At 40.1% G+C, this 16,647-nt stretch overlaps 2 protein-coding genes across 3 annotated transcripts in view; both read right to left on the reverse strand.

Moving 5' to 3' along the window:
- Positions 1-16,647, reverse strand: part of LOC124254660 (phospholipid-transporting ATPase ABCA3-like) — a 53,238-nt gene that overhangs the window by 5,164 nt on the left and 31,427 nt on the right.
- LOC124254668 (phospholipid-transporting ATPase ABCA3-like) lies at positions 159-14,980 on the reverse strand. 2 transcript variants are annotated; one of them, XM_046688514.1, is made up of 14 exons: positions 12,546-13,515; positions 6,715-6,912; positions 6,205-6,484; positions 5,611-5,848; positions 4,876-5,049; positions 4,415-4,596; positions 3,776-3,904; positions 3,210-3,339; positions 2,881-3,035; positions 2,475-2,630; positions 2,119-2,329; positions 1,601-1,850; positions 1,071-1,192; positions 159-750 (listed from the first exon to the last, which is right to left on the reverse strand). In XM_046688514.1, the coding sequence occupies exons 3-14, from the start codon at positions 6,439-6,441 to the stop codon at positions 287-289; spliced, it is 2,448 nt and encodes an 815-aa protein (XP_046544470.1). In that variant the 5' UTR covers positions 6,442-6,484; positions 6,715-6,912; positions 12,546-13,515; the 3' UTR covers positions 159-286. The 2 variants fall into 2 exon arrangements, with proteins under 2 accessions (XP_046544470.1, XP_046544471.1); XM_046688515.1 differs by lacking the exons at positions 6,715-6,912; positions 12,546-13,515 and adding an exon at positions 14,971-14,980 and having other exon boundaries at positions 6,205-6,455.

Below are 16,647 nucleotides of genomic sequence, written 5' to 3' on the forward strand. Positions count from 1 at the left end.
TCCAACTCCACTGACAGTCTGAAGATGTTTGGCGCCCACCAGTCTCTCCTTGATGAGGAAGTACACGAAGGATGAACTCAGAAAGGCCATGCCAAACAAGAGACAAAAGGCCACAGAAAAGCCAAGTGTAACTGCAAGTCCCTGTACCTGGTCTGATGATTGCTTAGCATCAAATGGAAGTGGGTTGTTGATCGTGGTAATGGAATGATCCGGAGATGTAAAATATTTAAGGATTGCATTCATCATGAATGACAAAGCTATTGGCTGGCTGTGATAGGGTTGTCCATTAAAACCCAACAGCTTCATTGTTTGATTTGAACTGTGCTCCAATGATCATTTTCTTGTTGTATTGTCCAATACCAAGGTCTCTTTCTCTAGCTAAGAAATAGTTTGTTACATTTTGATACTTCAACAGATCAATTTTCTCGACCTTGTTGATAGTTCCACTGAACTGGTCAGCGTATGCCTTGGCATACTCCTGTGGAAGTGCACCTGTTTGGCCATCAAGATATGGAACAAATGTTCCTTTGAATGGCTTCAAGTCCAGAGTGAGTGGAACGTCATCCTCATTTCCTAGGCTTATCTGGCCGACAACGAGAGCAACAATTGTAAATATGACAGGTAACAGAAGCTGGACAATGGTGATGGTCTTGTTCCTCCATGTGTGAAGAGCCTTCTTCACAAACATTCCCCTGAAGCGAGACAACTCCAACAATATTCCTCTGGTTTTGATGAAACCCTCATTGAATTCTGGAAATAAAACATTCAATGGAATGATTGTATTCAGGGAAGATACTATTTGATGGAATGCTGTGGATGTGCTAAACGCGCTGAATTGTGCATTCTTAAACTGCCTATATTATTCATTTCATATGTATGGTTTACATATGTGTGGTTTTGTTAATGTTTTACTCATTTATAAGTTTCGTTTTCAATCTGAATCATTTCTCAGCATGTAGGCCTCTGTGGGACTTTTCGCCATGTAAGAATCTCAGGGTGATAAATAATGATTTAAATACAAACATATTATTTAATAAGAATATGTGGCAGTAAAAGTAACCAATACATACCTAAAATTCCCGCTAGCGCTGTACCTTGAAGATTGGAGGTGCTGCTGCCCAACAGATCATCAGTGGACCCAACTGAGTCGTTGTCATATGCTAGCTCTTCAACTACTTCCTCTTCACCAGCCCTATGAAAGAGGGAATATCAGTAAAATATTGTATATCCTGGGTATATGTGAATATAGAACGTCAGTGCAAAAGAATACCCGAGTTTTCCAATCTGATGTCGATAGTACGTAGAATATGTTTTGTTCACCTGAATATAATATGTTTAAAGACGTTTAATGTTCCGTTTGAAATGCAATTAGTCACTATTATTGCTGAAGGCATTAAAACTGTTCTGCAGGCGATTTCTCATTTTTGCCCCAGATGTATTCTCATACCAAATGTGACATAACTGTAGTGAGTTGTTTAATTGATCGTGACCAGTGATCATCCTGTCAATGATAGCTTTGACAAGCACGATTATTTCCATGGCACAACAACATGCAATATTGCTGACCGAGGCCCAAAACAATATTCACTCAGTCACTTACTTTAGGAACACCTCTTCCATGGTGGTCGCGGATGTACCAAAACTGGAAATACCCAGTTCCTTTCCCCGACTTTCAATCTCCGTGAAGAGAGCAGCAAAGCTCTCTGACTGGTCATCAGGCAGCAGGTAGGAGAGTTCAGCATTGATCTCACTCTCCATGACTGCTGTAGGGACGTGCTGCTGGACAACTGCCGTCACTGACGCCACCTGACAGTTGGGTTCCTTCACCATCACCAGGTGGTAGCCAGCCCCTGAAACGACGAAATGTCCTATGATGACACGTTAGAAATGGATGATTCTCTACTGCTTTGAGCAAACACAGAAGTGCATAACAAATACGTCAGAGTTTATTTTCAAAAGTAAACAATAATTTGATGTAAAGAGATGTTACCAGCGTAATATTACGTACATTACTAACTCTTTTGCAGATAGGTTAGTTTGCATTGTATGCTAGCTGTTATGAACATATGGAAAATGGTTCCTATATAACTTATATGACGTATCAGTAAGAGCACATGCCATAGAGTTTCTTCAGGAAGTAGGATGTCCCACTGCACTTGACCACCCCTTCTGTCATGATGGCGATGCGGTCCCCGAGAACGTCAGCCTCGTCCATGAAGTGAGTGGTCAGTAACATGGTCCGGCCCTGCTTGTTCCTCTGAAGGATGTCCCATGTCTGTCTTCTGGCTGCAGGATCCATACCGGAAGTTGGCTCATCCAGGATAACGATCTGAACACAGACGAGTGATAAATTAGCACCAGATCAGATCCACGTCGACACACAGGAACACAATCTACGATCATAAATATGATACATGATATGTTATGGAGGCAAATATTAAAGAAAAGCTTTTCATGTGCTTTTGATGACATACCTTCGATCCTCCAATCAGAGCAATGCCAACAGAAAGCTTCCTCTTCTGTCCTCCAGACAGATGCCGAGACTGGCTGTGTTTCTTTAAACTCAGGCCAACTTCATTGATTATTGTGTTAACTTCAGTTTCAACAGCGGTAATTGGACATCCTTTCAACTTTGAAAAATATTTGCAATGAATGACTTTGATTGTTCACCTGGACGTCTTTTTGCGTGATGTTTTGTTTTCTTACATGTCATATATTAATCGTTGTTTAACATACAGCAAATTACCACGACAAATAGGGTATCTTTCAACCATCAACAGATTTTGGACAATACGAGAAAAACATTATCTACTACTATCATTTGGGTTACATATTTATGTTTCTTCACAAACTTCATGAAAAGGAAATATTGAAACTTACAGAGGCAAAGAACTGTAGATGTTCCCGAACGGTCAAACTGTCAAACAGGATGTTGTGTTGAGGACAAAGACCTAGACTCTGCCGTACACTCTGGATGTCGTTGTTGATGTCGTAACCGTTCACAATGGCGGTGCCTCCAGATGCAGGGATGAAACCTTCGAGATAAACACAGTGAGGCATTTTTGTGTCAATGGTGATTGGAGGATGCAAAACGTTGTCCATGTGAATACAAAGAATAATACATTATACGTTGCTGTCAGACTTCCTACATTGCAGACATTTATTGAATCAGCGTTGAAATCACTTATGAACATCATTCTTCATTGTACCTGTAAGAACAGACATGGTTGTAGTTTTCCCAGCACCGTTGTGACCCAGGAGAACAGAGATCTGACCCTCGAACATGTTGAGACTCATCCCATCCACGGCTACTTTCTTCTTAGATCCGGAGCCGAAAACCTTCGCAAGACAAAACGTCAGAGACGGCGATTAGAACATTTATCGCCAATGGATATCAATTATAGTCTCCTAATGTGAGTAGTCAGTAGTGTATGTAAGTTTGTCAGCTATCAAAACAATTACATTGGTTGAAGAATATAAAAAATGTTAATCTTACGATCTTCCAATGTATATTTATGGCTCATAATATGCAAACAGGTCCAGAAAAAAACAACAGTCTGTTGACATTGACCAACATGGTATCTGATGATTAAATGTCCATTATTGTGCGTTTGAAACATGGTATTTGATTATTTATCAATTGGAGAAGTCAAACAGTACGCTAGGTGTTTCTGGAATACTCAGAGTGCACGTTCAACACATTGATATTGATATAAATATCTCAAGACCTATTACACATAAATCTGTAAATCTGTATTAATCAGTTCTGTTGTACCTTTCTCAGATTATTGATGGCTATTCCAGCAGTCATTCCACTTGGTTCCTTCTCAAAGTGTTTCTCATCCCAGTGTCCAAGAGCCGAATAAGCATCTTTTATCTGCTTTGTTCCAAGCCAGTACGATCTCTGATTTAACACATAGTGCTCTCTGTAGTTTGGATATGTTAAACCAAATGACACGATATGGTATAATTACATTAACTGAATGTTCAATTATTATCACACTTATTTGATGCTGCATGCAGATATGTGATAATATAAAAAGATTTCCTGTTTGTTGAGCTGATATTACAGATAATGGCGTTGGTTGTTTAATTGTTTTCGCCTGAAAATTACTTACAATATTGACACCCTTGTCAATATGGCACTTCCCAACTTCTAAAATGCCACTGAAAGAAGATAATGTCTCAGGCTGTATAGTTGCGAAAGCTAACAATGAGCTGCTTTAGTTGAGTTGCCATTACAAACAATTGTGTTGGCTGATAATACAGATAAAAACGTAAGATGACTGATCTGTTTACCCTGACAACGGCAAAGGTTGCTTGAATTGCTTATCCACAGGCTGATTCATGCTGAGTGCAAAGGAGATAAAAGTTAATGTAATGCATCTTGGTTCAATAGCGTATATGTACTTACAGTGAAAGGGAAGTAGAATGGTTTCGGCACACCAAACTCGCCTGGTCGGACATTATCCATATACCACGTGATGAGCAGGTGGATTGCCGTGTCGCCTAGCAACATCAACATGGTGTCCAGCAGGGAGAGGTTGTCATCAATTGTAGCAGGCTCGGCAAAATTTGACCATTGTGCACCAGAACCTACGGACGATGATATCCAAATACATATAATATCGGAAGGTTCAAAACATGAAATGACATGAACGTGAAAGACCCCATTACGTGATTTAGATATTATGTTGATTGTGCTGGCCTGTGTGAGAGATTTAAAGCTCATCACACTGAAATCCCGGAGTGAATTCTCTCACATAGGTACACATGTAAAAACTGGTTCTGGTGTCCCCCGCCGTGATATTGTTGGAATATGGCTAAAAGGGGCGTAAATCAAAACGGCCGCACGCATGGATGAACGCAACATACCAGCTCCTTCGTAAAGTGATATGACATTTGCACCCATCGCCATTCCCACGTTGAACAGGAGACAGGAAGCCAGTTTAGCTGGCCTCGTCATGTGTTGGTATATGATGTTAAGGTAGAAGTACGGGCTGAAGGAGATGAAGAACACGATCCCGCTGATTGCTGCCCCGATGTTTGCTGAAATATATTGAAAGAAAAGACGAATAATTTTATTGCACTACCTGTATTATTCAAAGCGTCAATGCCTCCATGAAGGTAAAACCCTCACGTGACAACCATTCAAGTAAATGTATTTGGTAAGTGTTTTCTTGACTAAATGAATCATGTTCAGGGCAGGTTAATATCTTCATACAAAGATAATAGGCCTGTAAAGATATGGCTTAGAAATGGTTCTTCAGCAACCCTTGCCTGTCGCCAGAGGTCATTATGCTTGTTTTGTTTGTTTGTTTTTAAGTGGTCAGATATGCTGCATGTCATTCTATCCCAATTATGTAGATGGATACGCGTGATGTCAGTCATTCGATTGTGTGGTCAAGACACGATTAATTTCAGACCGCCGGCAAATGCCTGGACTATGCTAAGTTCTGTGTTAAACAATCAAAGAAGCAAGATGTCCAGTGAAAGTTCAAATTTCCACTATATTATAATTGTGTAAAACGACGGAGTTGACACACCTGACATTATAATGAAAGTGTTCTAAGAACGTAAGCAAATAACCAATACGTGAATCATCTTTACCCCTTTGAGTGAAGACGCTGATCATGAAGCAGTATGAGATGAGGGAGACGCCGTAACAGAGGAGGAACACAAAGAACAGGGAGGGATCTGATTTGGCCAGAGCTGCCCCATTTCCACTTGCGTCAATTCCACACAGCAGAGCATACAGTGCCATTACTATTACCACATATATAAAGCTGGTCAGGAACCAAGACGTCCAGTGAGCTGCAGCGCTCAGACCCATCAGCTTCATGGATTCCTGGGGAGACAAACATGATGTACGTATTCAAGTCTGAAGACAAACTAAGACAAACGTGGGAGATCAACATCAATGTGCTATGTACTTCAGGTCCATCCACCAGTTTCCTGGATGATTGATGCAGCATGGACTTGTGAAATCAATTCTTAATATTTGAATAAATAGAGCTTATGGAATCGAGGCCACAGTTCAACACAATTCACCGATTATGGTCCCTTAGATGAGCATTATCAGTTTTTGTATGAATCCTTGATTTGTCCCAATAATGTTTGACCTAGGGACGATTGTCCCCAGCACGCCAACTTGCAACCATTCTTTCTGGATCTTTGTCACAGATACTGCGGTCTTAAACTCACTTTTAGTTTTCTTTCCTTCTCGTAGACAACTCCCTTTGTTGTCTGGATGGCCATCAGGATGAAGCTGAGCATCAGCAACGAGGGAAACATGTACTGCAGCAGCTGAATCATGGCGTCATCGATGTAGGACGGAAATGGCATCCGCATCAGTTGAACATCCAGCTTTTTTATTGCATCAGTTGAGTTTGGGGTGAGGTGTTTGATGACAGCTTCATTTACAAGACGCTGGATAGTCATGAAGTTCGTGTAGTCTGAAATAGGAGCATGTATTTATTTATTTCTTCATGTCGGTTATGTCTGTTGATAACATGAGTGTATTTGACATGATTATAAAAAGAGTAAATAGTTTTTATATTAAAGGATTTGATAGGGCTTCCAAACAATTTCATGGTTTGTTTGTTTGTTGTTTAACGCCGCACTCGAGCTTTGGACCAGAATAATCATGCACGGACGGGGAAATTGAGTTTTCAACAGCATGAACATCGATCTACACAATCGGGATACGATGACAAGGGGAGGTTTCTCTTGTGTGCCAGTCCTCATACACTTCAACTTTGGGGCGTATGGCGTACCGCAGGTGCTTGGGCAAAACCGTCTCTGTCATTGCTATATTCTCAAACTCTACAGCAAAGAAGATGCCTTTAGAGTTGAGGCTGAAGTATTCCAACAGGTTGTTCCTGGCAGAAAACCCTTTGAACGAAACTGCATCTGGAAAGAGCGTTCACGTTATTGTTTATATAATATACTATTCCCTCTTTGCTAAGGATCAAATCAATGATTCAACAGAAAACTATGATGTGGGGTCAAATTGGATTTAAATATCTATATTATAAGCATGCATCCTAGGTTTCAGTTTGTCATTTCATCTTGTAGATCCCCATAACTGCTATTGACAAGTGTTGTGTACTTGTAAATGACTCGTTCCATGCTTTGCAAAATGGTTGATTGGTGCCATGAAAAAACATTTTTATGGTTACTCATGTATCAATTGCATAAGGTTATATTAAAGTGACTGTTTGCCTAAAGAGGTGTTACCATATTATTATTTATCCAGTTTTAAATGGATACGATTTCAAATTATGAATCTACGTTTAAGAAAAGTTGTGATGTTTTGTGATCCTTAGCAAAGTGTGAGTAGTATATATGTTAGCGTCAATAAGGAAACTCCGTCAGTAGCGTTACTGCCTAGCCAATAAGGTACTGCCTAGTCAGTACTGTTACTGACTAAAACGACTAGATCGCTACAGTCCCATCGCAGTCGATTAAAACTTAATGTTAACATAATCATGGATTATTGGCCTATCGATCATCATTAGACACCTACCAATTCTTTATTGTTATTTCTGCAAGTAGATTGAAACCCGATTTTGACCCTCAACTAAACGATCTTGACACAAATGTATGACGATATGTCCGCAAAAAACGAGGGTGTGACCAATTGCATGCGATTGATGGTAGCTTTGCGATCGGCAAACAGGCGTGTGGCGTACACGGAAGTGTCCGGCCTTGTCATAATGTGTTGTACTGTGAAGCATTTCGAGTCGGGGGGTCATCTCAATTTTTTTTCACTCATTACTCATGTATTAAATGTGAATATTAGCAGAACATAACTCCAGATTCAAAGACAGGTGAACAGTTGGTATTTTGTCAAGTCACCATGGCCAGCAATGCAGGCTTCAATGCGGCGGGGCATACTACTGATCAAAGAAGTTAGAAAGTCGTGGTCCATGCTGTCCCAATATCGGACCACCTCTTTTTTCATTTCAGCAATATTTGTCAGATTTTTCTTTTTGACACTTTCCTTCATAAGTCCCCCAAAATCTTCTATTGGATTTAGGTCAGGGCTATAGCTTGGCCAATCTAATAATGTCATATTTTGGGTCCGAAACCAGGCCTGTGAATGCTTTGAACGATGTTTTTGGTCGCTGTCCTACTGGAAAATCCCAAAATTTCCATAGAACACGTGAACAGATGGAAGTAAATGTCCCTCGAGAATATCTGTGTACCGCTCACTGTTCATATTCCCTTCAAATACACAGTGCGGCGTTGCCCCAAACACAGATATGCCACCCCACATGTTAAATTTCGGAGCGTACTTTGGGCGCTGATACAAAGGTTTTTCAGTTTGTTTGGTCCAGAATTTCAGTGTATTAGGAAACAGCCATCTCATCTGAGAGAATCACATTGTCCCAGCTGAAGTTTCTATGCTGTAAGCACCAGTTCAACCTTCACTCCTTTTGTTCAGGTTTCATGATCGGTGATGGAATTCCTCGACTTTTCTGCCAACCCATTGCATGCAGCTCAGTTCTAATTGTCTCCTTACAGACAGCCACAGCACCTCTATCAATCATATCCAGCCTTAAGTTTTCTAAACTCCTTCGTTTGTTTTTAGAAACAAGAATACCAAGCCGCCTCCTGTCACCGACAGTCAATTTTCTGGGCCTACCTGCGCATCCCTGGTGCTCAATGCCATATCCATTTGCAATATTTTTAAAAACACGATAAACAGTGGACAAAGGGATGCCTGTTCTACTTGAAATCACTTAAGCTGATCTGATGTCCTTGTTATAATACTCTAAAATCAACTTCCTCTTCTCTAAATCATCCATACTGAGGATCAATGAAAATGTCGTCTGCTAGTAAGTAAACAAAGGGGGATAACTCTTCACAAACTAATGAAAAAGGATTAACGGAGTTATCTCTCTTGAATGAAACCAAGCACTTGATAGCTGGTCAAAGTTGTTTATACTAGAAATCCAATTAAACATATTCCTAAAATTCTCAATAATCTCTGGTCATACTATAGCTAACATAATTTTGTTGCCTAATGTGAAGTTTTCATAAATAAGAATAATGCCATGAACGACGAGAGATTCAAACAAACACACGTGCGCTTGTTTCCATACCGGCTCTCATGGGTCCAATTGAGTTGAGTGTTATTCTGACGATCTTGCTGGCTTGTTTTGGAGATTTTACGTCAGCTTTCCGACCTTTTTAGGAAATGTAATCATACATCGCTACGAATTTCAAAACTACATATTATTATATAACTAATCCACGTTACTGTTTAAAATGGGGCTTGCATTTCACACCTATGGGGATATTGTAGTCTGCTGTTTCTGGGGTCCTTCATAATTTTTTCAGCGTATTCATTTCAAAATTCCAGGTGTATGGCTTCAAGGTTACACGAATGTTCAGGTTGGGAAATTTACTAAAGTGATTTTTGAGTATCTGTTTGGGGGATTTCATGTAGCTGTTTTTTTAAAAAAATAATTGCATATTACATAAAACGAATCCCATTTGTGATTCTTAAGTGTGAGTGTGTGAGTTAGTTTTACGCTAGTAATATCACGGTGGCGTACACCAGAAATGTGTACATTGTACCCTTGTAGGGAATCGAACCCTGGTCTTCAGCGTGACGATCGGTCGTTTTAACCACTTGGCTGCCCAACCGCCCCGTGATTCTAAACCTTATTCAGAAATACACATTTGGAAATATATGGTGAACTGCTAGTAATAATTACGTTAAAATATATGTTTAACATTTTTTTCTCTTTTTAGTTGTATCAAAGAAGTTTAAATCTTTAAAAGAAATATATGACCCCTTCCCCTCCAAAAACAAAACAAAACAAAAAGAAAACCCAAACAAGCACAGAAAACAGCAATACGGGTTCTTCGGTGATATCAAGATCCATTGGAATCAAACAGGAATAGAGCCATCGTTCATGTTTGAAGTAGTTCTGATGTTCATACACCAATTCTAAATCCTTCCAGAGGGGCACGAGTCGCTATTCGATTTGTCCCGGAATAACACGAGTTCATCACGAATGTTATCATTATCAAATACATCATTGTGTTTGACGTTTTTGCATGGCCTGATGGTTATAAATTCCACCTCCCTTGTTGCAGTAACCGTCTTTTGCTGTTCCTAATGATAATGTTAATGATGCAGTGCCACCCATAGCAACAAAAGTTAATTGCAATCATTTCAGGCAGAGCAATGTAAAGCGGTTGCCGCAGCTGACTTCTTAGCGGACCTCGCGATGAATGTTATGTGCAAAATCCGACAAACCAATCAGAACGTGCGAAATGATTGCGGTACTTTTTGATAAAACTAATCGCGAGTACTTAATCGTTTATCGCATAAAGTAATTGTTTAAAAATGGTGAAAATATTTATCGTCATATTGACAGTACAAAGAACATAGCTAACATAATTTTGTTGCCTAATGTGAAGTTTTCATAATAAGAATAATGCCATGAACGACGAGAGATTCAAACACACACACACACACGTGCGCTTGTTTCCATAACGGCTCTCATGGGTCCAATTGAGTTGTGTTATTCTGACGATCTTGCTGGCTTGTTTTGGAGGTTTTGCGTCAGCTTTCCGACATTTTTAGAAATGTAATCATACATCGCTACGAATTTCAAAACTATACATTATTATATAACTAATCCACGTTACTGTTAAAAATGGGGCTTGCATTTCACACCTCTGGGAATATTTTAGTCTGCTGTGTCTGGGGTCCTTCATAATTTTTCAGCGTATTCATTTCAAAATTCCAGGTGTATGGCTTCAAAGTTACACGAATGTTCAGGTTGAGAAATTTTCTAAAGTGATGTTTGAGTATCTGTTTGGGGATTTCATGTAGCTGGGTTTTTTAAAAAATAATTGCATATTCCATAAAACGAATCCTTTTGTGATTCTTAAGTGTGAGTGTGTGAGTTAGTTTTACGCTAGTAATATCACGGTGGAGTACACCAGAAATTTATACATTGTACCCATGTAGGGAATCGAACCCCGGTCTTCAGCGTGACGATCAGACGTTTTAACCACTTGGCTTACCCACCGCCCCGTGATTCTAAACCTTATTCAGAAATACACATTTGGAAATATATGGTGAACTGCTAGTAATAATTACGTTAAAATATATGTTTAACATTTTTCTCTTTTTAGTTGTATCAAAGAGGTTTAAATCTTTAAAAGAAATATATGACCCCTTCCCTCCAAAACAAACAAAACAAAAAGAAAACCCAAATAAGCAAAGAAAACAGAAATACAATACGGGTTCTTCGGTGATATCAAGATCCATTGGAATCAAACAGGGATAGAGTTATCGTTCATGTTTGAAGTAGTTCTGATGTTCATACGCCAATATTAAATCCTTCCGGAGGGACACGAGTCGCTATTCGATTTGTCCCGGAATAACACGAGTTGGTCACTAATGTTATCATTATCATAAACACATCATTGTGTTGGACGTTTTGCAGGGCCTGATGGTTATAAAGTTGAAAATCAATTCCACCTCCCTTGTTGCAGTAACCGTCTTTTGCTGCTCCCAATGATAAATGATGCGGTGCCACCCATAGCAACAAAAAATGTAATTGCAATCATTTTCAGGCAGAGCAATGTAAAGCGGTTGCCGCAGCTGACTTCTTAGCGGAAGTATACAAAGCTGATTCACTGCCGCACACAGGCTGTGGGTGTCTAAGCCAAGGGAGGTAAGTCATCTACGCCTAGCGGCCGTCTAGCAGTAATGTCAGATAGTTGCATGCATAGACTATTTTGCAGCTTTCACACTTGACCTCGGTGTTAACTATTGTCTGGAATGAGGCCAAGAAAAAAATGTTTCACATCATTGTGTTGGACGTTTTGCACTTGGGCCTGTTGGTTATCAATTTGAAAATCAATTATTTTTTTGCTTGTACTAGCCCATAGTTTTAAATCATTTGCCGCAGATAAATATGGACTTGAGGTGAGGTGAGGTGACGTCGTACTTGTTGTAAATATTTCGCTCATATGACGACGCGCATGCGTGTCTTTGTGCGGCTGCTTCGAACACTAGCCCAGACTTAAGCTGGTTTTAAAATATGCTAGCCCACTGAGATACCATGCTAGCAGTGAAGCATGAATACCCCAATCAGACAAGAATGTTATACTGACTCTGAGCCAACCAGTCCTTCACTGTACCCACTAATGCCGAGCGCCAGGACGTAATATCATAATGTTTCCACAACGAAGGCATAACGTGACAACGGTGACAACGAGAACTTGTTAGCTGGGGGTATGAAGGTAATATTCACACTTCTCCCAAGTGAATGATGATTTCAGGTAGTTATTTTGCTAAGTTTATGATAGTTGCATTTTTGTAATCGCGAAATACTTCATGTGCACTTGAATTATGCCACTCTCATATTCTGTAGTGACGTTTAAAAAGAACAGTTCAATTATATGATTCCATAATGCTTTTTCCAGTGGTAATTCTTTGAGTGCATATGAAATCGGGAAATCGTTACTCAAAATAACAAATGCCAGGGACATATGCAGACAGTACTTACCAACAAAACCTGAGTTGTTGTACACAGTTGCATTGACATCAGCCATTAAACCATTGACGATTGTATTGTTCGGCCAGTACAAAATAGTATTTCCTTCATACAAATCGTAGAAGTTTCGGGTCACGGGCGAAGGAGAGTAGATGGTTGGCGGGTGGTGTTCTACAGGAACTAGAAATCTCATGCTGAAAAATATTCCTCCCAAGAGAAGAGGAAGAAGAATCTCGAAAACGGTCACACAAATCTTCTTTCTCTGTAGACGGGCATTCTTCCATAGAAGCAACCGAAGCTGGCGAAAGAACGCCATTTTGAATCCACCGCGCCGGCGATATGACTGAACAAAAAGACTCACTCGGTATCCAGGCGCTGTACAGTGTCACGGGGAGATTCCTAAAGATAATATACTTGGAATGGTCATGTGAGTAAACATCACGAACTAATTTTGGACACACAACAGACTTCTGGAACAGGTCGATACACGGCTGTGCTGCATTGCGAAACTTAAAAAACCCCGGAAAACGAGTCACGATCGAGTGGACAGGAGGTATCCCAGTCAGAAAAGCCCCTTTTGACAGACAGAAGCTTTGGCCTACCTAGCAAGATAAACAATAACGAAGATACTGAGAGTCATGTCATCGTGTGATAGATGTACGTCGATGTGAAACATAATGCCATGTGACAATCGAGACGAGGAAACAAATACAAAGGGGCATAACTCTACTGTGCATAAATGCACCCCGTATTTGTTGGCACAGGGCCAGATATTAGTGGGTGCATTTTGACAGTGTGGAGTTTTGTCCCTTTGTAATTTTTACTCCTATGGATTGTTTTCTAAAATAGGCTATAATCAGTGTATGAATAAGCCAAAAACCTAGCCAGACATCTGGGCTGGTAATTTCAAAAACTTTCCAGCGCAGAAGAGATTTAACCAGTCCTCCTTAAATGCTAAATAGACAGTGCCAATGGACACGTCATCTGAAAAAAAAAAATTCACCCGTCCATCGGGCTGGCCAGCTGTAAATTAGACCGTCCGGCAGAGTCTAGGCCGTCTCGGGCGGTCGGACGGGCCTTATTTCATACACTGCTATAATAATGTCGTTTTGGAGTGAAAATGTAATATATAGTAGGCCTGATTATAGTTTTATCAGAAAACAAAAGAATAACCACACAGTGGAAAATAACGGGGGAAGGGGATATATTTCACAGGTAACTATTTCAAGTGTTTGTAATAACTTCTACGCGTTTCGTGTACATGTATTACAACAAACAAAATGAATTGATAATTATACTTTTTATTAATTTCGGTGTTGTTTCTTTCGTGTGTTTCTTTTTCAGAATATGTTTCACAGAATATATCCCTTGGTCTCTTTAGATGAGTGAGTGAGTGAGTTTAAGTTTACGCCGCTTTTAGCACTATTCCACTAATATCACGGTGGGGGACACCAGAAATGGGCTCATACATTGTACCCATGTGGGGAATCGAACCCGGGTGTCTCTAGGTGAATTTGGTATTAAAGAAAAGCGCTGTACGTGCGTGCGTGCGTGCGTGCGTGCGTGCATGCATGTGTGTGCAAGCGAGTGGGCGTGCGTGCGTGCGAGTATGAATCTGTCTGTCTGTATGTATGGTTTTGCATGTGTACGTGCGTGCGTGCGCGTGCGTGCGTGCATGCGTGCGTGCGTGCGTGCGTACAATCTAATATGAATAAACATGAAACGTTGAGATGGTTTCACCATTAAAGCCCAACATCGTACATTTGAAATTGTACGGTGTTCTGTTCCATGGAACACTTAGTTTACGCAGTGACATCGTCATGCTGGTAAAAGGAAGTACGGAATGAACTGGTTAATCACAGTTGACACATAATCATCTCCATATACAGAGTCATTTCACTTGCTTTCCAAACGCCTTGTTTTCATTTTTGCATGATAGTGTGTAACCATATGAAGACATTTGCAATGTTCTACCGTTAATTGGGTATCAGTGGTAGAGTGAGTGAGTTTAGTTTTACGCCGCTCTTAGCAATATTCCAGCAATATCACGGCGGGCGACACCAGAAATGGGCTTCATACATTGTACCCATGTGGGGAATCGAACACGGGTCTTCGGCGTGACGAGCGAACGCTTTAACCACTAGGCTATATCAGTGGTAGAAAGGACAATAATCAGTGGTATATATAACACGATAACATAAGTATATAATAATATTCCATACGTAGATATTGCCAAAATATGCAAGGGAGGTTTGTAAATGCATAACGCACATCAATGTGTATATTTCTCTTTAAGATTCGAAGTAGCGTTGTAAGTGTTTTCATTCACTACATCTCATGCATGAGTCACTTGACAGAAAATGCATGTAAAACAATATGTTGACGTCACATTGTTTTATTGACATTTAACATGTCAAGTAAATATTGTTGAATTCTACAGGATTGTAAAGAAACAAAGGAAAACTAAGACCGTTAACGCGTTAGTACACACCTGAAAAACAAGGAAGTTTCCTGCAATACACCAGCAGTAGCGTGCAACTTGTAGGCAGACTACTAAGCAGATCTACGAGCTCGCTTGTTAAGTATATGGAACCTGATTTCCCACACAGGCTACAGTTTGGATTCCTACAAGAGCATGGTGCAAACATAAGTACCTGTATACTCAAAGAAGTGATATCTTTTTTACACGGAGATATGCTCTAATGTATACACTGTGTTTCTCGGCAATGAGGAAACACAACGAACTACTACTAAAATTATTTACCCTAGGTGTGCAAGGAAAATACGTCAGTCGTACCACGAATCAACTGGATGTGTCAGATATGCTGGCGAGACAAGTTGGACGTTCAAAATCAGACAAGGCGTAGGATAAGGGCGTGTCTTATCCGCATGGATGTTTCTTGTGTATATAAATAAACTTATATGTCGGCTCGATCATTTAAGACAAGGTCTTATGCTTGGACGTGATCACTATCCAGTAGTCCTACTCGCGGATGACACGACACTCATAAGCCCAACAAGCAGTGGCCCATGTATGTCCTAAGAAACTGACAGCCATGACAGCTACTATCGATGAAATGAAACTGATGTTCCTTGGAAGGTTATGCCGAAGCAATCACAGATATGCCGAAATGTGCTCAGTATATAACAGCTTAAACACAAATGTGAGTCTGTAACACACGATCTTCTCAATGTAGCCAAGAAATATGAATTATGGAATACAACTGATCAATTTATTAAAACTAACCAGTTTCCATCCAAGGAGGCGTGGAACAAAACTATATGGGCCAAGATAACAAAACATGAAACTGCTCATTGGCACACATGCCTGCGAGATCGCCTTGAACTGAACAGATTCTTTAGAATCCACAGTAAAACTGTTCCACAGAGACTTTGGAATGTGTGTATTCTATACAATATCCCAACCAGACCTGTGTATGCACTTGTAAAGCTAGGAATGCTACCAGTAACACCTAGACAGTGTTTAATGTGTAATGAAGAGTGCAATGATATAGTAAAACACCAACTAGTATATTGTACAGCTTCAGTTGATGCAAGAAACATTCTTTATGAGCATCTGTTCGACACATTAAGCCTGGAACAGTACATGTGTATCGACGACTACAGATGACGAAGTGACAATTGTGACATTACCAGGTGGAGGTGATATACAACCTACTGTAGAGAATGTACAGATGACGAAGTCACAATTGTGACATTACCAGGTGGAGATGGTATACAACCTACTGTAGAGAATATACAGATGACGAGGTCACAATTGTGACATTACCAGGTGGAGGTGGTATACAACCTACTGTAGAGAATATACAGATGACGAAGTCACAATTGTCACATTACCAGGTGGAGATGGTACACAACCTACTGTAGAGAATATACAGATGACGAAGTCACAATTGTGACATTACCAGGTGGAGGTGGTATACAACCTACTGTAGAGAATATACAGATGACGAAGTCACAATTGTCACATTACCAGGTGGAGATGGTACACAACCTACTGTAGAGAATATACAGATGACGAAGTCACAATTGGGACATTACAAGGTGAAGGTGGTATACAACCTACTGTAGAGAATATAAAGATGACGAAGTC

Source organism: Haliotis rubra, unplaced genomic scaffold (genome assembly GCF_003918875.1).
Source record: "Haliotis rubra isolate DU_JTF1 unplaced genomic scaffold, ASM391887v1 Scf58, whole genome shotgun sequence".
NCBI classification, from domain to species: domain Eukaryota; kingdom Metazoa; phylum Mollusca; class Gastropoda; order Lepetellida; family Haliotidae; genus Haliotis; species Haliotis rubra.